The following is a 21610-nucleotide window of genomic DNA, read 5'->3' on the forward strand; positions in this document are numbered from 1 at the left end:
AATAAATAATTAATATATATAAATAAATATATATGTAGAATTAAATATATAAACATGTATCGAGTAGCTCGTGAACTACTCAAACAGACCCATCATCTACTCTAGCCTAACTCAATTATGGGCTTGAGCTCGAGTTTTGACCGATCTGGAGTCGAGTTACTCACAAGTAGCTCGACTTGTTTACACCTGTAATTTGCTAATTTGATGTTTTGATTATATATCAATAGATATAAATCCAGTTCACGAGTGCAAAGATTTCCCAACTATCTAGTTTATGCATTGTTGATATAATTCCAAACACGTACGTTACTACAATACACTGCCAAAATCTGTATCACAGTCGGTACATCTCTCATATTGATTAAAATCAAGCTTTGGAAAACATATTCCACATTCAAAACAGACACACGCACACAACAAACTTTTTTACCATCAAACTGAGAGTGGAAAGCCTTTGCTTTGCCTGTTTCTTGTTTTAATACAATGTTCGGTCACTCTTTTTTTGGAAAATGCCTGGCCCATATGTGGAATACATCAAAGTGATAAGAAGGGGGAATTGCAATAATACGAATGACCCCACTGGCAAGCAAGCCAATGCAGCCATTGGTATGAGAAACAAACTAGATTTGTCTCTAAATGTAACGTATATAGCTGCACTAAAGGCAACCATCATGAACGTAATGGAAGTGAAAAGGGTAAGCAGTCCAATGCATAATCTCTTAGGTAGAACATTTAGAAAATCTTGTTCTGCATAACGGGAAGTTAGGATCGATAGGAACATAAGCAAGGAGGTGGTGGATGTGAACATGGAAACGGAGTTTGAAATGGCAAATAAAATGAATGAAGGTTCTTTTACGAAAACCGGTATTCCAGAGTCGCTACGAAGACCTCCTGGAACTGTGAAAGCTGCAGCAAATACGACTGTAGTAATCAATGCGGCAGCAATGGTACATGAGGTGGCAGTGTCTTTCATCCATTTCTCACCTTCAGATTTCAACTCGTGGTGCTTCTCGGTAAACAACATCTGAGGAGTTTTGCGATCATTGTTTTCCCATGTCCTACGAGAAGGGTTAACGAACTTTTCCATTTCCTGTACAATGTTGATGAATTTATCACCACAAAAATGTGCTCAGGCAAGCAAACAAGAATAAGCCAAATTATAATTGTAATGGGCGGATGATCAACAGGCATATGAAAAGGATGTTACTAAAGAGATCCAGTACCTTGAACCATTGTAATTCACGTTGCAACTGTAAAGCTGCACCAGAAACTAGATTGAGTTTGTGAGAAGGGGCTATTTCTCCACACGTGTGCATAAAGTTGTTATCCGAAGAGTCGGTTGAGTCGTAAAAATAGTGTTTTCGCTCATTCATGTGATAAATGAGATTGAAAACATTGTCAACGCGTTCTCTCGCAGCTACGTGAAAAATGGTGCATCCAGTTTTTGGTTCTTCAGCAAAAATAGCAGTGGGAAACATCTCTATGATCACCTCCACAACCTCATGTATGCCTTTCCTTGCAGCCTTAACTATAGCACTTTCATAGACACGTGAAGCATCAGGCAAAGATTCCAGTGCTTTGCACAAGCATTTGACGAGTTCAAGTGTTTGTTGGTGCATTAATTTCTTTTTCTTGTAGCTCTTCGCTACGGGAACTGCATATATACATATTAGCAACCAAAAGTAAGAAATATTTAACCTCTAAGACCATGAATTGATCGACAACAAGACTTAATACGGAAAATATGACATACAAAATAATGAAGTGACACTAGATCATGATGATGTACACCAAAAATTACTGATGTGGTATCAGACATTGCTCTAATGTCTGATGTCACGTAAATATTATGATGAAAAAACTCTAAAAATTGAAAAATATTGCCAATTAGGGGACTTAGACTTTGATCATAAGATAGTAAGAGCAAAAATAGAAAACGTGTAAGTTATGTTGTCTGAACTCGAGCGTTTCACTTCTCTATAAATATATATTTTCTTCAAGTGTAACGTGTAAGTTATGTTGTCTGAACTCGAGTTTTTCACTTCTCTATAAATATATATTTTCTTCAAGTGTTTCTCTTCGGAAATTATATTTTTGTTCATATAATTTGTTTTTTCCCCCTATTTTTAGTCTTTTTAACAAATGATTTTTTTTAGTCCAATTTTGCTAATTGATGGTATTGTTTACAGTGAATTTGCATTTTAAGTAGAAATAAACAAACAAACACAAGAAGTCGAAAGATAAAATCCCTCATTGATAGTATTAAATAAGTCAAATAAAGAATTTTATCAGGAAATGAAATACTTACCCACAAAAGAAATTATCTGGAACCAATCAAATTTCTTTTGCACTTGATCATCATAACATGGATTCTCAATGTCAGTTGTAATTTTTTCCATGCTCGACGATGTCAATGGAACACCTTCAGGATATAAAATAAATACAAAATATAATCAATTACCAGATTTTATATATTTTAATATTTATATCTTATTGAAATTAATTCTAACACTTCCATATTGAATAAGAATAATTTATGACTTGCATGAAGTGTCACGATTACCAAGTGTTGTTATTCACACCGCAGCAATTTCATACGAAGGTGACAAAAAATGAGCATTTAATTAATTAATATGTTAAGAATTTCTTGCCTATTATATGTTAAGGCACATGAATATGCATGCATCAACTTGTTGGTATTTGGCTTATCAGAAGTTTGAATTTTTCTTAACTTTTCAACACATAAATCAACTAGAAAAATGACTTACAAGAGTATATCCAGTTTTGCCACCAACTGAAAGTCTGTCCACTTGGAAACACGGATTTCATTCCTGCTAGCACTTTCAATGCATAATCGCCATCCTCATCGCTTAATGCAGCCAACTCCGGGTATTTCTTAACCAAGTACGATGCCACATCTGCCATGATAAGACCGTCAATTTTTTAATATAAATCTTCTACTCTGATATTTATATTTTATAAATTAATTATCAATAAATCAAAAGAAATATTAATAAGAAAATTGTTTCTCTTTACATTTTAAAAATAGTCAAAGTTTAATTGGTCTTATGCCATCAACCCGTATTATTTTTAACTTTTGAGTCTAGAATGTCGAAGTGATATCGGATATTACTAACATAACATCAGACGTTGACGTGTCCAATATCTTGTTACCACTCTGTCAAAAAATGACTAAAAATAAAAGAAGGCTGACTTGTTTTGTTATACGTGGACCACCAAACTTTACCGTAGCAAAAATCAAAACATGCTTATCTTACACTGGACGATTTTTCCAACTTCTCCTGAATCAGATATTTTCTACTAACCTATAAATTCAGAAGTGATCGCAATGGTGAGCAGCTGAGCCCCGAACTTCCCCACAAATGGGCTGTTACCCACATCTTTCTTGGAGACGGATATGAGATACATAAGCGTATCCTTTTGGCTATTCCTCGCCGCCAAATGTATAGGTAACCTATTCTTCTTATTGGTGATATATAGCAAGTCGGGGTTTTTGCTCACCAACATTATCGCAGCTTCCTTGTTTCCGGCCATAGCAGCAAAATGTAGAGCAGTGTCCCCCGAACTATTTTTTGCGAGGATTGCTTCATCTGGAATCGGGTACTCTAACAACTTTTTTACGAAATAATTTGATTTTCCAGTCTCCACAGCTACGTGCAGAGTTGTCTCAGAGTATCCATTGACCATGGCTGTGATTGCATTTTGATCTTTGTCCAGAATCTTCTTGCCTTCCTTCCAATCACCTCTTAATGCTGCTCTATACAACGGCAAGTACCGGCTCAAATCCTTACCTGCATATTTTTATTTTAGACTTACAAACCTAGTACCAGAAACCTTATTCAAAACCTTGATTTATGGTAATCCTCATATGTAATTTTTCATTTTTATCTTGTCGGTCATACAATTTTAGCCAATCATTTGCATTTTTTTTCAGTTTTAGTCATTTTCACAGTAGTGGTGAACATATAGTAAAAAATGGATGACTTGTTATTGAAAATTGTTGATACGATGTCAGATATTACATCAATGTTCCGATTAAAAAGACTAATATTGAATTTTTTTACAAATCAATGGACTAAAACTCTGAATTGATCAATATTATGATAAAAAAATAAACAAATTTGCAAGTTATACAGGTGCGAAAAATATAATTTTCTCTATTCTTATCACAACATTTTTAATACCTCCTTGCATTCTCCACGATTCACAAAAATATATTCGAATTCATTAAACAATATTTTTTTTCCAGTTTTAGCTACGAATTGAAGCTATCAATGCGTATGTAATTTACCTGTAGCTGCATCTCCCTCTTCCGAACTAGAACTGGAAGATGACTCAGATTCATCTTCCGTATCCTCATCTTCATCTTTCTCCATATCACTTTGAATGTCATTATTATCTGATTTGAAAAGTTTTTCTAGTTCTAACCAAACTTCCATGGAACTCTTCAATCCCACCACAGCATCAAGCACATCGGTCCCAGTAATGGAACCCAAAATCCATCCTGCGACAAGCTGGTCGGTTCTTCTCCAAAGTTTCTGCTCATCCATGGAATCTTCGGGGGCCGGAATCTGGCCGTCGATGAAGCCCAGCAAATCTTGGCTCTCGAACAGACAGATCATCTGTTTCTTCCAGATCTTGTAATCATTAATGCCTCGTTTCTTATTGTCTTTGTTAAGACATAGCTTCACTGATACAAAGTTCGCAGCATTAACAGTTGACGGCCATGGATATTTTGCTGAATTTGAGGAAGACATTGAAACGATGCAGAGTTCAATTATTCGAATGAAGTGTGTGGGAACGAAAAATTAGCATGACTTTGATAAACAAACCTTTTACAAAAATTATGGGAAACTGAGGATTGATTTTTTATTTACAACACACATAAAATATATATATATATATATATATTATCAAAATATTACATATTATTCAAAATATAAATAGAATATAATCATTTTATAAATAAAAATTCATCAGATTATCTCAAAAAAATATATTAAATTTTTTATTTTATGATTATTTTTGTACGTCCATTTTTTTTCTTTTTGAAAAATGAAAGCACCTAAAATATCTGTTTAATAAACAATTTTTTAATATTTTTTCTTTATTTTGCATACATCCAAGTTGACCATTGACCTGCGATGATACATGATTGGCCAATTAGTCATGCTTTACATTAAAATAATCTCATTTTTTTGTCACAACTTGATCTGTCACAAACTTATTAATTGAATTATAATCCTTATATAATGTATGACATTTATATTATATTGTCTACAATTTTAAAATCTTTTTTTAATTTGAAGACAACTTACATGGATATGGATACCGCGTGAAGGGTGGTGAGAAAAAAGCAGTACTCCTAGGAAAATTATTGACTAAACTAAAGTAAGTCGACAGAAGTGTCCCATACTGGCCATTTTCCCCGGATTTTTCTCTCTTTCATATGTGTATATATACATTAAATTGTTTGACACAAGTATAGTTTTTGCTATACTAATTTTTAATATAAAGTTTAAATTTTTGTATAAAGAACAATTTTTTTATCGCCAAATGTTTGCGAGCTTGATTATATTTTTAAATTACGATATTTAATTTTCATAAAATTAAGAGTGTTAATCTATAATTAGTTATTAATATTTATAAATGTCTCAAATATGAATTAAGTTCTTTAGAGTTGTATATATAGATTTGAACAATTCTCATTCTTGGACTTAGCTCAATCCGAAAAGTTAGTTCAAAAAAAAAGATTGTCTAAGTCCATGTATACAACTTCTAATGCCTTAATTGAGCCGATGTAAGATATTTAACATACTTCTCGCGCGTCATGAATAAATAAATAAAACGTGAAGCTTAAAAGACATTATCAGGTGGCTCATAGAACAGTCCAACACATAACAATGGATCTTGGCTTTGATATCACGTTAAAATTGAAACTTTAATCTAACTCAATCTCAAAAGCTATTTCAAGCGGGAAGATTATCTAAGTCTATATATACAACTCTGGATGACATAATTCAGCCGATGTTAAGACATTTAACAAATCTAATTACGATTATTGTATCTATAAAAAAACTCACTTAGTTTGGTTAATTTTGAAAATTATTAAATAAGTAGTGAATTCGCTAGTACTACTTATAATAATAAAATACTGTCATTATTAATCTCTAGCTGTCCCGTTTGGATAAAAGATATTTGTGATGGTTTGGACGTTGGAGATAGAGCATCATATTTTTATTGATATTTCACAACACGTTTTAATTAAATAGTATTGGTATTATTTCAAAATATTTATAACGATATGGTGTACCGAAATTTATTACATGCTTAAAATTTTCATATTTTTAGGCTCAATGGAGTACTAAGCACGAGATTAGATTTTGAATGAAAATAACTGAAGAATTAAGGACATTGTTAGCCATTGAGAAGGAATTTAAGATTGTTTTGATATGGTATACTGGAAATTTTCGTTTATATCGTATATTGTAAAGAATATTTACGATATATCGAAATATAGATAAATATCGATATTTTATCATTCATATTGAAAAAACCCGATTGACGCATCAAAACAATCATTGCAATAGATTATTTATTTTAAAATTCAATGTAAACCAAGTGTGAATTCGGGACAAAAAAAGTGATTTTGTTTATTTTATTCAGTATTGGTTGGTTGGTTGGTGTGACCAGAAAAAAATGATGAGTAATAATAAAAAGAAAGATTATTTTAATATAAAGTTTTTTTTATGATTTTTTTGTGTTTTGGCCAAATTATCCAAGATAACTATATTATTTGTCAAATAAGATTTTTGAGAGCTAAATCATGGAATATTTGTTAAATAAGTAGACGAGTTGTGGGTATATTATATCTATTATGTATTATAATGATAAATTGAGAAAGAGAGGTAATATATTAAATCTTGTGGAATATTTCTCCTTCTGATTGAATAGAGAGAATTGGGCCAAGTACTATCATTTTGAGGTTATTATGGGATAATTGTAGAATTGATCCTACTATTTTTTGAGATAAATATCGTGAAATTTTTGAACTCTTCGGTTGATTGTATTTAAAAAATATTTTAAAAATATAATTTCACAATTATACCTTTGTGAAATAACACAAGTTTCTTTTTGTTTTGTTTTGTTTATAAATACACACCATGTTCATTTTTCTACATTGTTGAAAATATGAATGATGGAAATGTGGACAGTATTAAATCATATTAGTTGGATATCCAATTCACATCAAGTAATACAATATATTAATTATGATGAATTTCAATTAATACATCTATCGAATCCATTATGAACTTACATTTTTTTTTGGGAAAAATATCGTTTATATGATATATTGTAAAGAATATTTGCGATATACCGAAATATCGGTACAATATCGATATCATATCATTGCTATCGAAAAAACCTGATTGACGCAATAAAACAAATCATTGCAATATAGTTACAAAAACTTTTAGAGTAAGTCTCTTGTGAGACGGTCTCACGAATCTTTATCTATGAGACGGATCAACCCTACCGATATTCACAATAAAAGTAATACTCTTAGCATAAAAAGTAATAACTTTTCATGGATGACCCAAATAAGAGATCCGTCTCACAAAATACGATCCGTGAGACCGTCTCACACAAGTTTTTGTCAAACTTTAAACAGAATTTTACTCAAGTACAAGAACAAGATTGGAAAATATACACTACTTCTATCACACAATTGTTTTCTTATTTTATTATTTACAAATATTATATTTCGAAATTTATAAATATTGATTCAATATTTTTGTATATACCAACATACTAAAATTTTCAAAATTACATACCCATTTTGTACTGACAATTTCGGTATCATCATTATACGGTACCAAAATTATCGATATTTTTCGTTATAATAATTTCGGTAGTTCTCCCATCCTTCAGGAGTATTAAACAAAATGAGGAAAATCAAGGATAGGAGACACGCGCACCTCTTCATCGACAAACTCCAGACAACTCTGAATATTTTCTTGTAATTAATTTCTTATTTCAGTCATTTTGAAGTAAGCTTTTCTTATTAGTAGCTAGTTAATCAGTTGCTTGAATTTGTGATCCTTAGTCTGTAAAAAATGTTAACTCAGAGTATCGTAGCTTAACCCGACTGACACCTATATATATTTGAAGTTGACTCTTAAATGATCACAAATCGTAATCAATTTCATACATCTATTCTGTATTTCATATGTTAGACGTATTGTTCTCGACAACAGAAAAGATATGAAAATGCAATATACCAATTAACAGTTCATGGCCGTGACTCGTTTTGAACCGGCACAAGAGCAAAATGCTTAGAACACATGGGGTAGGCCTAAGTATAAATTTCATATTAAACATCGAGACAAAAGCGAAGTTCCAAACTGTGGCCAGTACAAATAACAAAACCCATCAAACAGGAACCTTTTCTACCCGTATACGTCTGATATCAGAAACTTACAACCATAGATCTCACCTTTTTTTTCCAAATCATAGTAACCAGCTTTCCCTCAATTCATGTTCTGGTTTCCAGTGTTATGGTATGAATAATAGATGCCATTGAATCGTCTATTGGCATTCCGCATTCGTCTTTCCCAAATCACGTGCTCGTTTCCAGTGTTGTGGTATGGCTAATACTATCAACGTATGTTACTTCAATACAAAATAATCCTTCACACGAAAAGGCTTGTTGGTTCATTTATCACCTGCACCACTATTTGATCACAATGATTTTTAAGTCCCAGTTCTAGTATAATATAATGTTTGGTTTTGGAAACGGGACGTATCGAATCTACCTCTTGCGCTTGCTTTTCTGGGAATTTGAAGATGAAGAATTGCTGTGCCAATTCCTCTTCCTTTGGTTGATGAACCAATTGTTTATCTGCTTCAGTTGCAAGCCAGTTTCTTGAACCAGACGTGCCTTGTCTTCCTCCTAACCAAAGACATCGTACAACATTAAGAGAAATCAAGCTCGTGAGAATCCTGTTGAAACATAGAATAGAGAATGTAACATCACACGTGATTTACATGATTCGACTATGAAGGTCTACAGCATGATTCAATGCCCGTTGGACAGCTACAACTCTCTAAGTTTAGAATGAAATCTATCTTTTTATAGAAGTGAAAATATTTGAGATAAATATGGTAGAAAATCTTTCTAACTGAATATAAATTCATATCAAAGATATATAATCTTAATAAGATCAAATATGATTCTAGAATGTGTGTTTTGATTTCTAAAGAGTAGCTAAATCTTTTAAGTTAATATCGAGCTCACTGTTGGATAAGGCCACTTAGAATGTGACTGCCACCAAGCTTTCAAGACCGAAGTAGTATCACCAGGCAGTTTTCCTGCTCGTCTTTTTCGTAATATTTCTTCTCTGATGTCCACAATCTTGTCCTTATAACCCTGCGTAGAATAAAGCACTCCTGATCTGTTTTTCATATACTTGCAAAATTCTTAAAGCTAAAGTATCATTGCAATTGTACGATCATGTATTTCACCTGTTTAAGATCATGTTTCAATTCAAATATGACGCGTTCCATCAAGGATCTCTCACTTTCAGTGGGCACTAATGGACCAAATCCCATGTTGTCTGGTCCATCTAGACTCTCATCAAACAAGTTAGTTTCACTATCGACCTGGTCTTCATCATCATCGGACATGGTTGCCCCTGTACCTTCACCTGGTGCCACCCCTATCAAGTAAAGTGCAAGTAAATTAATCAGATACATGACTGACAAAAGTCTAAAGGGACAAAACAGTGATGGAGTTGCATTTCAAAAGGTGTGGTACTGTTATATGATGAAAGAAATTACATCGAATGAGTTGCATGGAATTTATTTTCCTATCCCACTCAGAAGAGCAGTTAAATTTCGTATCAATGTCAGTGACACACAAATTAAAATGAAAAAAAAGAGTGTTGTTTATATAGAAATGTACCTTGTTCCCTAACATGAAAATGTTCATATGCTATCCCTGGTAAAGATTCCAATTTTGTAATATGATATTCGTATGTTAATGGATTGCGAAACAACATCAATAAGGTACATAAGACTCCGAATGCTTTAAATCAAGTGATCGAACAGTCAAGTGTCAAGTCGAGCTGCTATGTGGCTGGTGGTTCGGAAACAAAATAGCGTGGCTTGATTTGTTGGTCATAGCACTGGTAGGGTACACTCACTCAACAATGATGTGAATGAGCATCATTGTAATCACAAAACCCGGGGCGGACCAGAAATTCAAATAATGGGGGCAAATCAATAATTTTGGGAGTGGTAAAGCTTGATAATTGATTATAATTTTTTTCTTTTTTGAAAAATTTACATAGATTTTTTAAAAAAAAAACCAATTGAGAGGGGGCGATCGCCCCCTTGCTCCCACTGGGTCCACCCCAAAGCAAAACGAGTAGCATTTATCATTTAAAAACAAAAAGAACGATAAGAGAATTTTTGAAGAAAAATAAAGATGGTTGAAGAAAATAAAGTTGGCATGTTCCGCTATACATGGTAGTGATTTCAATTGTGGACAGGTGAATACCTGTTAACATAAACAAAGAGCATTAAGTCTACCAAGCCCAAGTAAAGCAGAATAGGAAAATCAAATGAAGAAGTTTAATTAATCACATGCACACACTAAAGAAGTAAAGAACCTTGACAGACTACTATCGATATTAACTCAAGAAAACAAACTCCAAGTACATGCTTCAATTTAGTAAAGAAAATATGCTTTTCACAAGGAATAAGAAAAACAATGGACCGCAACAAATCATTAATTATCACAAGTTTGTCGTTGACAAGGAATAAAAGCTGTTAACTTAGGTCAATAAAATTAAATGATAACCTGTCAAGCTTTGCAATGATTGTTCCAGCTCCCAACAGGCCATGACTGCTTCCATTGCATGAACACGGACATGTTGTTGAAGTTGTTCTTTAAAGGAAGAGAGCAATAAAACATAGTGGGTCTACATTTGACAGAAAGAAGAAACTTTGTAAGGGAAAAGTGAAAATATAGATGGAAAGACTTAGGGAATGAGTAAAATTAGAGACTATTATTTGTTTGCATAAACAACACAAAAACAAACAAACTCATACAAGTCAATTTACTTGCCGAATAGTGTAGTCCTACGTCCATTTAAGTTCAGTTACGCCCATTCTCGTAAAAGATAAAACATGACATCTCACGGTCCTAAGTTTTGTTTTAGAGATTTACCTTCACCCACCCATATTCTAAAGCATAGAGCTTCCCGACCAGAACGAGAAACCATAAATAAAAGGAACTTCAAACAACAGGATTCCTTTTTCCACGAGACAACAGAAATTCCTGCACATTATATAAAGATGTAATCCAAAACTATTCCGTTGAGAATGATAACCCACAAAAATGATGTCTTAAGGATGCCAAAAATATGACAGTAAATGTCTTCATTTGAATTTTCCCAAAACTTTATCCTCTCCTATGAAATCTCTTACATACTTTGGTGTATCACACAGTTTCATTCAGTACTAAAACCAAACAGTGGATCATTAGCTGAATAAATTCACATGTTTTAAAAACATCGGATGCTGGAAATAGAATCACACAAAGTAAGGAAGAAATTGACCTCCATCTGAGAAAAAGAAACTAGACAAGCCAATTGAACCACGTTCAAGAATCTATAAGCGTAAATCCAAACATCTGATTCCAACCAAATATGAAGCCATCGTTTTTTCAAAAAATTAACACATGAAACTTGTAATCCAAACACAACCCAAATTTCATCTGTTTTTACATTATCTCATATATTGACTAACAAATAGAACAGTAATATAAAAGATTCAGCCTGGGAGATCTATAAAATTCACAAAATTCAATCTTGAAACCAGCGGAGACAACCAAGGACTCAAGATAAGGTTTCTAAGTGCCATGAACTAATCCAATCGATCGCAAACTAAATTAAATTCCACAAAAGCTCACGCTTTCGCTTATCCCATATTTCAAGAACCCAAAAACCAATTTTCGCAAAGCTCCGAACAATCACATAAAAACAGACTTCATTCATGTTTCTCAAAACATTCATCCATGATATTCACATGCTATTATACTATGAACATTAAAACAAAACTATTGAAGATTGTACCATAAAGTGGTCGAGTTCTTTATCATCGAGGGGCCGTTGACCATGTCCCAGAACGGAATACTTAGCCACCACTTGCTGCGATTGAACAAGCTGAGCGTCAATCCTGGGCAGCTGGTCCACCGGCGTGGCTATACGCAGGCACGCCACGTGGGCCGACAGCAGCTGCTCGAACAACGGGTGGCCGAGGATGTCCGCCTTGCACTTCTCTCTCTCCCAGTTCGCACTGCTCCCGTGGCTGTTGCTGTTGCTGTTGTCTCCCTCCCCGTTTTCCAGGCGGTGATCGCTTTTGTCCAGTGGACTGCGTTGACTCTGGTTGGTGAGCCACTGGTGAGGGTGGTGGAGCCAGGTGCTCGCGGCGGGCGGCGGTTTCTCTTCCGGGGACTGGTGATGGTCGGGGAGTATGGAGCGAAAGACGGCGGCGGAGTGGTGGTGGTCGGAGTAGTCGAGGGGCATTTCTTGGGGGGAAAGATGGTGGTGGTGGTGGTCCTGGAACGCCATGTGTAATGAAATTTTGAGGCCGCTTTTACGCACTCTGCTAACCTTACGTACATATATAGAAATAGAAGCCTATATTATTACATAGAGTGCCGAGTACTTTCCAAGCAAGGATACGTTTGGTTTCATTTCTTTTTTGTATTTGGGGATAAATAAATATTTTTATGAGATTATTTATTTATAAGATGAAAATATATACATTTTAATTAATTATTCTAATATCAACAAAATATATTTTAATCGATTTGGGGATAAATAAATATTTTTATGGGATTAATTTATTTATAAGATGAAAATATATATTTTTTAATTAATTATTCTAATATCAACAAAATATATTTGAATCGACATATATGAGTACTGTAGGTTAAGCAATAAATACAATGATAGTAATTTATATACATAAATAATAATAAAAATATTTTTTTTTTAAAATAAATAAATAAATGCACTAACTTACCAAAAAAAAATGAAAAAGTTTATGTTACACGTATGCAACTTAAATCGCACTGGCCAAGAAGTTTTTTTTTTAAAAAATAAATATATTCTCCATGATAATATAATTATCTTGATAATATTATTTCATTAGTTTATTTTCTTACATCAATATTACTATTTTCTTTGATAGACAACGAGCAAATAAATTCTTTAATATTAACTGTTCATAATAAATTCCCAAACTTTAAGGATGTGTTTGGTTGAGTGGATTAAATAAGAATAGATTAATAGTTAAATATTTATCTTTAAAATTTTAAGATGTTTTAATAATCATTTTGACCCGGTTTAAGATCCAATATTATTAATCAAATAATTATCCATAAAATTAGATCTTAAATCGGGTCAAAATGATTATTAAACCATCTTAAAATTTTTACGATAAATATTTGATTATTAATCTATCCTTATTTAATATACTCAACCAAACGGAGCGTAACAATTGTTGTATTATTTATCTATACTTATATATAATATGATAACACTCGTATACCAATCAGATGAAGTCATGTAGTAATTTTAAGGTTGCTTAAAATATCATTCATCTTAACAATAAATTTTTATCGTCATCTATGTTTTCGAATTTTTAAAATATAATTAAAAATACTTTTATAATATTTTTTGATATAATGAGTAATACGATTATTTAATCTAAAAATTCAAAATGTAGAAAAAGACAAAAAAATTATTTTACTAGGATATAATAGATAGATACGATGTAAATTGTAATTTTTTATTTCAGATAAAACATAATATTTTGTAATTTGGAAAAAAAAATCATATAATAAATTTTCAATACTTCCAACATTAATCTTATAACTAATTTTGATGACACGATTAATTAAAAATATGATATTTTTAATTAATCGTGTCATCAAAATCATATTTTTAATTAATCGTGTCATCAAAATTAGTTATAAGATTAATGTTGGAAGTATTGAAAATTTATTATATGATTTTTTTGAAGAATATCAAGCATTAATGATTATATTGAATAGGTAACATGTGTAGACAATTGTGGTCCTTCATTGAAGAAAGACAAAACGCCTTCCAAAGTTAAATTATGCTTTTCATTGTCCTTTGTGGTCCATCGAAGCAGCTTGCGTGCAGCTAACATTATTTAATAATAATAATTAAAAATAAAATCAACACTGCGACGTTCAAGGAGTGTAAAAAGAAGAATATGGGACAAAATTTTTTTTTAAGGTTTTGAAATTCAATGAATTTCTAACATAATGCGAGAGACGTGATATTGAAATATGAAAAAACCTAGCTTACTTTGAAATAATATACTCTAAAGCTGTATTATATCGAAAAGATGGAAAATCTTATAAATTACTTAAATTTCTCTAACCAATTTTTCGTTTTTACCTTTAATTTAAAATAGGTCTCTTGTGAGACGGTCTCACGAATTTTTATCTGTGAGACGGATCAACCCTACCGATATTCACAATAAAAAGTAATACTCTTAGTATAAAAAGTAATACTTTTCCATAGATGACCTAAATAAAAGATCCGTCTCACAAAATACGACCCGTGAAACCGTCTCATACAAGTTTTTGCCTCAATTTATAGCAGTTTTCTTCGATTTTTTTAATGAATAGCATATTATTATTATCTTAGTTTGGGACTAATTAGTCCATACATTTAAAAACGACAAACAATCAATAACATTAATAGATTATTCCATCCAAAGATATCTTTGGACTCATAAAATTTTCTTTGATGGGCCGCAAAGAGATTGACATATACATGGGCCTGGCCCATATTTTGTAAAGACCACGGCCTTTAATCATATGGCCCGTGTTATCTTTTGGCGGGAAACACGAGCCAGACCATTTATCCCTAACTGGAGACAAGAGTGTCGAAGAAGCTTCCCCCATTTTATACGCTCTTCCGCCATTTCACGAGCAGTTGCACATTTCCCGCTGTCCGAGCTGCTTCCGCCTCAGTGTATTTCTCGCCACCTTCGATAACTTGTGAGTTGCCTCCCTCTTTTCTGTGGCGCCTTCTTTGTTTCCCTCTTTATGTGGATAAATATGTTTATTATGTGTTTGTGATATTGTCTTTTACGTCGGTTATTGAAATATAGAATGTGTTTATTTATGTGTATTCGTAAATAATCTTTTTTCCACATTTTTTATTTAGGTATTGTACGTTTTGTTTTGCTTGGTGGGATCGAATACGATGACGGCAGTGAGGTCCCGGGATACTTATTCTGCAGTCGGTGCTAAAACGTTAGAGCCAATGGCTGTGGAAAATGGGTTGATTGAACCGAGAACCCCACTGAAAACATTAGATTTAGTTACGCGGTTATCAAACACCACGACACCTGTCTCGGGTTCACCGGATTTTACATCTGGGTCCCCGGGTTTGGAGTCTGGGGCTGGCACTGTTATGTATTTGGACGGTGGAAATGTAAGGAGGAGAAGTGCTCGTTTGGCAAAAAATCTGGGCATGCTTAAATGCTCAAAAGTCACTGGGGTTGTGAACGGGAAAAGGAAGAAAGATGAGTTTGAAGTTGTGGGGGATTCTTCGAGTGATGAATTTGATGCAAGGAATTTGGAAAGGAACGTTCTGGATCTTGAACTTGGGGTTGAGAAGGCAGTTGGGCTTCCTGATTCTAGTGTGACGGGATTATGTTTGCAGAATTTGGATGATGGAGTGGATGATATGGTCGTAGATAAAGAGGAAGCCAATATTGTTGGAGGTGTTCCCAAGTTGGGATTGGGTAATAATGTAAGCGCTGTTCCCAAGTTAAGATCGGGTAATAATGTAAGCGGTGCGCAAGTGGAGACTGAGAATAGCCAGAAACGACAGAAGAAATTTTGTGTGGATATGGAAATATTGGGTTTAAAATTGAGTGGGAAGGATGAGGTGGGGGAGCAATTCTTGACCTTAAGGTCAGGGAAGAATGTTGTGAAAAGAGAAATAAAAAACGATACTTGTGCTGGTAATCTGCTGGGAGGAACAAAGAGTGATATAGAAAGTGAGATTGAATTGAGTCATAATATTGTGAAGACTAGGTCAAGGGCCAGCATGAAAGAAGTTGATAATGAGGCATGCATTGAGCGGAAATTTACTAGAGCAAATAATGGTAAGGGGAAAGCTGGTAGGGAAACTTCAGTGATTGGTGGTTCTTTGTCGTTGAATTTAAAAGTAGATATTAGAGTCGGATTAACGAATGGTGCTTCAAAATCTGATGGTTCCTCTTTACCTAAAAGCTCATATTCAGATGATGTAAATGAAGATAAAACTGCCATTAGAACTGAAACTGTGATGAAGACTCGAGGGAGAGAGAGCAAAGCGGAAAAAGGGAAAATGAAGTTGAAAGACAGTAATTCTGTCTGTGATGACATTAGCATCTCAAATCTTCAGATGGAAAATGTACAGGAGAGTAGTTTTTCTGACACAATCCATAATGAAGAAAATGCAGCAGCGCAGGATGGATCACAGGGAAGGGAAACTGATGTTGGTCCGAGTGATGGAAGACAATTTTACCGGGAACGCTTTCGAAATATTGCTAGACGAATTGCATCTAGGTTCGCTCATTTCTCTTCTCATGAGGAAATAGGGAACCATTCTAATGATGCTGAGAGAAGACAAATTCCGCTGCCAGAAGCTGATAGTGGAACAGATGATTGGCCTGGTCCTTTTTCAACTGCCATGAAAATCATTAAGGACCGCAGAACAAAAAAGAAAGAAGGGCAGCATGTAACCTCAACCGATAAAAGTGAATCTGCAGAACTAACATGGGTTCCTAGAAAACTGGAAAATTTTATATGCCAGAAGAAATGGGCACCCTCATTACAGGATTTATGCTTGCCAATTCTTGCTAAAAATGCAGATGCAATCACTTCGCTCGAATGTGTTCCAGATGTGTTGCGGCACAAGATCTGTTGGTTTCTTTGTGACCATCGGCAAATGGACAGTCATTTTCTTGAATTGCTCGTGCGTGAATCACCTACAGAGATATGTATAAAAGATTGTTCGTGGTTATCTGAGGAACTATTCATCAAGATATTTGAAAGTTTCAATACAAGCAAGCTGATGGTACGATTTCTTATCAATCGCTGTTTCCACTTTGATTTATCAAGAATTTATTCTATGTCAGTAATAAATCATCTGGTGCTTGAACTTAATAAGTTACTTATTGTCTTGTTTGAAGCGGTAGTACTTATTTAAATGCGTATCGTTTTGAATTTGTAAATATTTGATTTTTATTTTATATTTCTATTATTTCACGATGAATTGGTTTATCCCAAAATAATATCTATCAATGTAACAAATTATCACATGTCCTTGTAGATTCAGCTTCTGTGTATGAACTTCATTTTCTGTTATATTTCTAAAGGATCTGTCACTATCTATTGGAACTAGGTGCCTCAATAAATTGGTTAATTCCAAAATAGTTTCTATCACACGTCTTAGTAGATTCAGTTACAGTGTATGATATCATGTCTCATTGTATATCTAAAGGATCTGTTGCTATCTATTGGAATCAGGTGCTACAATTGGATCACTGTGGAGTATGTATGCCCGACTATGCTTTGCCTGCTACTTTTGCCCATTCACCCAATAGTCTTCCTGCTCTGACTTCCATATCCTTGAAAGGTGCATATCGTCTCTCTGATGCTGGACTGAGCTCTCTTGTCTTGTCTGGGCCTTCTCTCAAATCCATCGACCTCAGCCAGTGTCCCTTGGTTACTTCCGAGGGAATATGCTGTTTGTCAAAGTCACTGAGATTAGTTTTGAGGGAACTATACATTGATCATTGTCAAGGAGTAGATGCTATGGTTAGCCTCCCTGGACTTTTAGAGCTCGAAACTTTGGAGGTTTTATCAGTATCAGGAATCCATACTGTTTGCGATGAATTTGTCTGTGAAGTTGTCTCCGTACATGGTTGCCGGATGAAGCATGTTGGTTTAGCAGATTGCATGTGCGTCAGGAGTGGATAGATATGTAAATTATTAAGAATTATTTTTAGTAAATTTGAACAAGTATCAATAAAGTGTTTACCTGGTTGCAGAGAATTGACTGATTACTCTTTGGAAGTCATTGGCAATACTTGTGCTGGATTACGTTCTATAGACCTGAGTAATTTGTGCAAGCTGACAGATGTTGCCATAGGCCACCTGGCAAATGGCTGCAAAGAAGTTCAGATGCTGAGATTTTGCCGCAATGCATTCAGGTCCTGTGACAAGATTAACTTCCATTTTTCTGTTGACTGTCTATGTGTCTCTTTATAAATTGATCAGAGTTGGAGTCTACTTAATCATCCATGACCTTGTAGTTATTGTTTCTCTTCTTTGACAATGCTCTCTTGTCAGTTCAAAATGTTGTGCGATCGGGTAGACAAAGAGGTGAGTTCAAAATGGCTGTGAAATAGAGGCTGAAGAATGAAAGCCGGAATCAGAAACATAGTGACCTATTTCCAATTCAATTTTTCCCATTTTAGAAAAAAGACAATAAGGAGAAGTAGAAAACAATAAAAAATCAAACAGTATTTCAAGAAGGATTATGTTTTTAGCCTTTATTGTTGTTTTTTTTTTCTTTTTTATTTATTTATTGTCTCCTTAAGTCTATGTTTGGTTTATGAATCTGCTCCTGTCCAGTATGGAAGAACCTTGTTGTTCTTGGACCTGAAATTTGACTATAAAAATCTTTGTTTGATCTGATAGTGATGAAGCTATTGCTGCATACATTGATATCCGTGGGGCGTTTCTGAAAGACCTGTCCCTTAACAATATTATCAAGGTAAACTTCGATTTAGCTATATATCATTTCTTGCATAAATGATATATGGATATCCGTGGGGCGTCTCTGAAAGACCTACCCCTTGACAATATTATCAAGGTAGTACTTAAATTTAGCTATAAATCATCATTATCTTTGATGTGACACCAATGAATTGTGGGAAATGATGGGTACTATTGAAACATTTTTTTCTGAACTATAGATAAAAGAACTTCTTCACAAGACTATACCCTTGAGAGCATATAATATGGACACAGGTTTATAAAATACTATTAATTACTTTATGATGAAGGCATGTATTCATCACTCCGACAACCGAAATCCTAATCAGAACACTCGTCAGGGGTCACTTTCTTTGAATGCTTTGGAATTGGTCAAATTGATAATACAATATGTTATGCTCAACAAACATATGAAGAATTCAAAATGGGTATTGATTTTCTATAGTTATTATATGATATAAGTAGCGCAAAGCTTTGCAAATTTATCTTGTGCGAGACCTACCACTTTGAAGTGGAAATCTCTACTTGGTTGGAGCAGCCTGTTTGCTTCTTTTGTGTCATAGAATTCACTTCCTATGGTGATTATTTTTTCAAGTGATCGGGTTCCAATAGAAATGTTATCCTTGAGGTATTGGTTCTGCCATGTTTAATAAAAGTTGGATCAATGCATTTTTGTAGGTCTTTTGCACTCTTGGATTTCTTTGCGTTCTCCATATGACAAACTCAAATTTAAGTTTTTCACACCGTAATCTCTAGTTTGTATGATCCATCAACAACATTGTACTTGACATGATATGTCAACCAACAGATCCATAGATCTAAATAATAATCTATATACATTAACAACTTAAACCATGTAAATGGTATTTAGAAGAAGATGGTGTGCCTTGGTCTGAGATTTGTTTGTGGGGTTTACACTGACATCTTGAAGTCGGATATCTGAAATTATTAGTGAAGGCACATTCTTTTAGTGGTGGGGTAAAACACAGCATTTAATGAAAACTATGTCAAACAGGTCTCAAGATGATTCCTGGGATGACTGGGGATACGCATGCAATTTATGATTTCGGTGGTTGGATTGCATCCGTCTGTTTGCTCATTAATATTTATTTCATGTATTTCAGGTTTCCAACAATACTGCTCTATCGATTTCCAGAAATTGCAAGAATTTATTGAGTTTGGATTTATCTTGGTGTCGCAATATGACCAACGAAGCACTCGGATTGATCGTGGATAGTTGCTCCTCACTTGAAGTACTCAAATTGTTTGGCTGTACACAGGTAATTGTAATTTATATCACATTCATAGACAATTTACTTTTATAATCTTATTTTTGGAGCTAAGAACGGATGGTTGATGTTTTATCTAATTGGGAAACACATGAAGAAAGACTTCATTTTTACCAGTAGATGTTGGTTTCATATCTTTAGATATAAAGTATATCATCTATTCATCTATACGTGCACATCTGTTCACAAGTTATTACTTCTGTGTGATGGAGACCACTGAAGTGCAACTGAACTTTCATTTCTTCCAATTTTGTGTCATATGTATTTTTGGGTTGGTAATTTAGTTACAGTCGCAGAAGCTATACGAATTTACAATTACCAGATTCGATGATCCTGCATGTGGACCAATCTAATTTGAAGGGGAGAATACTCTAGATCGCCCCTCGCCCTTGCATGCTCCCGATTGCATCCATTGGTGATAGAACAGTTCATGCTAAATACCAAATGTTGAATAGGTGAATGCTTGGGCAGGATCCAACATTTAGTTTCCATCTTCCCTAAATCATTATCACATTTAGGTTGGCATGACATTTGATTATGCATCGATCGTTCATGAAGAATATCTTACTCTTTTTGCTTGATCTCTGAACTCTTTAATATCTTCCGATGTACTTAATTCAAGATTTTCTTTAGATATTATTCTCATCTCGAATTTCCAACCTGTATTCAAGGGATAATTATTTTATGACCTGGTGAGTGTTTTGCAGATAACAAATGTATTTATCGAGGGCCATTCAAACCCAAGGGTAGAACTCATTGGACTGAAGATGACACCAATTTTCAAACATATATGCGTGCCTGATTTCCTACAAGGACCATTGCGTTATTGATCGACTCTCTTTGAATCGTTAATGTCCCAGATTTTCTTTGTTCCCGGCTTCTTGTTGCTGTACGGAACCAAAATACTAAGTGGTCCGTGCTACCGTATATTCTTTTTTGGGCTTTTTTTGTTCATGCCCGATATGTGCTAGGTAGAATTTACTTTGCTGTCGTATTATCAAATATCACTGAAAACAGAAAACTACTTTTATCAACAGATTTTTGACAACTTTGTCCAGGCAATGCATTTACCATTTTCACGCGTGATTGTAGAATTACATTATGCACTTGAAATGGTTGTTCGAATCCTTAAATACTCGCAGCCTCCATTTCGTGATTATTCTCGATATCCATAAAAAGCCACTGATCTGTTTTCTGCTTTCATCCGCTTCATTTGTGCCGAATGCCATCATATGTTGTGCATATTCGAGCAAATGAAATCCATAACAAAGCAAGCAGAAGCGCAAATCTAATAATACCGTCACAAAATCAAAGTATGACGAGGAGAATATAAGTCGAGATCGAAGATCAGGAACAATTACTTCTGCAGAAAGTGAACATCAAATCAAAGTGAGGCATCGGTTTGATCCTT

General features: G+C 34.1%; 3 protein-coding genes across 4 annotated transcripts; 1 reads left to right on the top strand and 2 right to left on the bottom strand.

The window, feature by feature from the left end:
- Positions 1-251: 251 nt before the first annotated feature.
- LOC140971456 (uncharacterized) lies at positions 252-4847 on the bottom strand. Its single transcript, XM_073433733.1, has 6 exons — positions 4313-4847; positions 3327-3812; positions 2769-2918; positions 2309-2422; positions 1224-1654; positions 252-1090 (listed from the first exon to the last, which is right to left on the bottom strand). Exons 1-6 carry the CDS (start codon positions 4776-4778, stop codon positions 476-478), a joined length of 2262 nt encoding a protein of 753 aa, XP_073289834.1. The 5' UTR covers positions 4779-4847; the 3' UTR covers positions 252-475.
- Positions 4848-8274: 3427 nt separating this feature from the next.
- Positions 8275-12715, bottom strand: LOC140971459 (homeobox protein knotted-1-like LET12). 2 transcript variants are annotated; one of them, XM_073433739.1, is made up of 6 exons: positions 12162-12715; positions 10886-11006; positions 9547-9740; positions 9320-9451; positions 8838-8974; positions 8275-8747 (listed from the first exon to the last, which is right to left on the bottom strand). In XM_073433739.1, exons 1-6 carry the CDS (start codon positions 12657-12659, stop codon positions 8744-8746), a joined length of 1086 nt encoding a protein of 361 aa, XP_073289840.1. In that variant the 5' UTR covers positions 12660-12715; the 3' UTR covers positions 8275-8743. The 2 variants fall into 2 exon arrangements, with proteins under 2 accessions (XP_073289840.1, XP_073289839.1); XM_073433738.1 differs by having other exon boundaries at positions 8275-8755; positions 12162-12714.
- A 2270-nt stretch (positions 12716-14985) lies between these two features.
- On the top strand, positions 14986-21247 carry LOC140971458 (uncharacterized). Its single transcript, XM_073433737.1, has 7 exons — positions 14986-15130; positions 15300-17204; positions 17657-18090; positions 18181-18342; positions 18833-18908; positions 20035-20190; positions 20907-21247. The coding sequence occupies exons 2-7, from the start codon at positions 15339-15341 to the stop codon at positions 21027-21029; spliced, it is 2817 nt and encodes a 938-aa protein (XP_073289838.1). The 5' UTR covers positions 14986-15130; positions 15300-15338; the 3' UTR covers positions 21030-21247.
- The last annotated feature ends 363 nt before the right edge of the window (positions 21248-21610 follow it).

This window comes from Primulina huaijiensis, chromosome 2, assembly GCF_012295235.1.
Source record: "Primulina huaijiensis isolate GDHJ02 chromosome 2, ASM1229523v2, whole genome shotgun sequence".
NCBI lineage: Eukaryota > Viridiplantae > Streptophyta > Magnoliopsida > Lamiales > Gesneriaceae > Primulina > Primulina huaijiensis.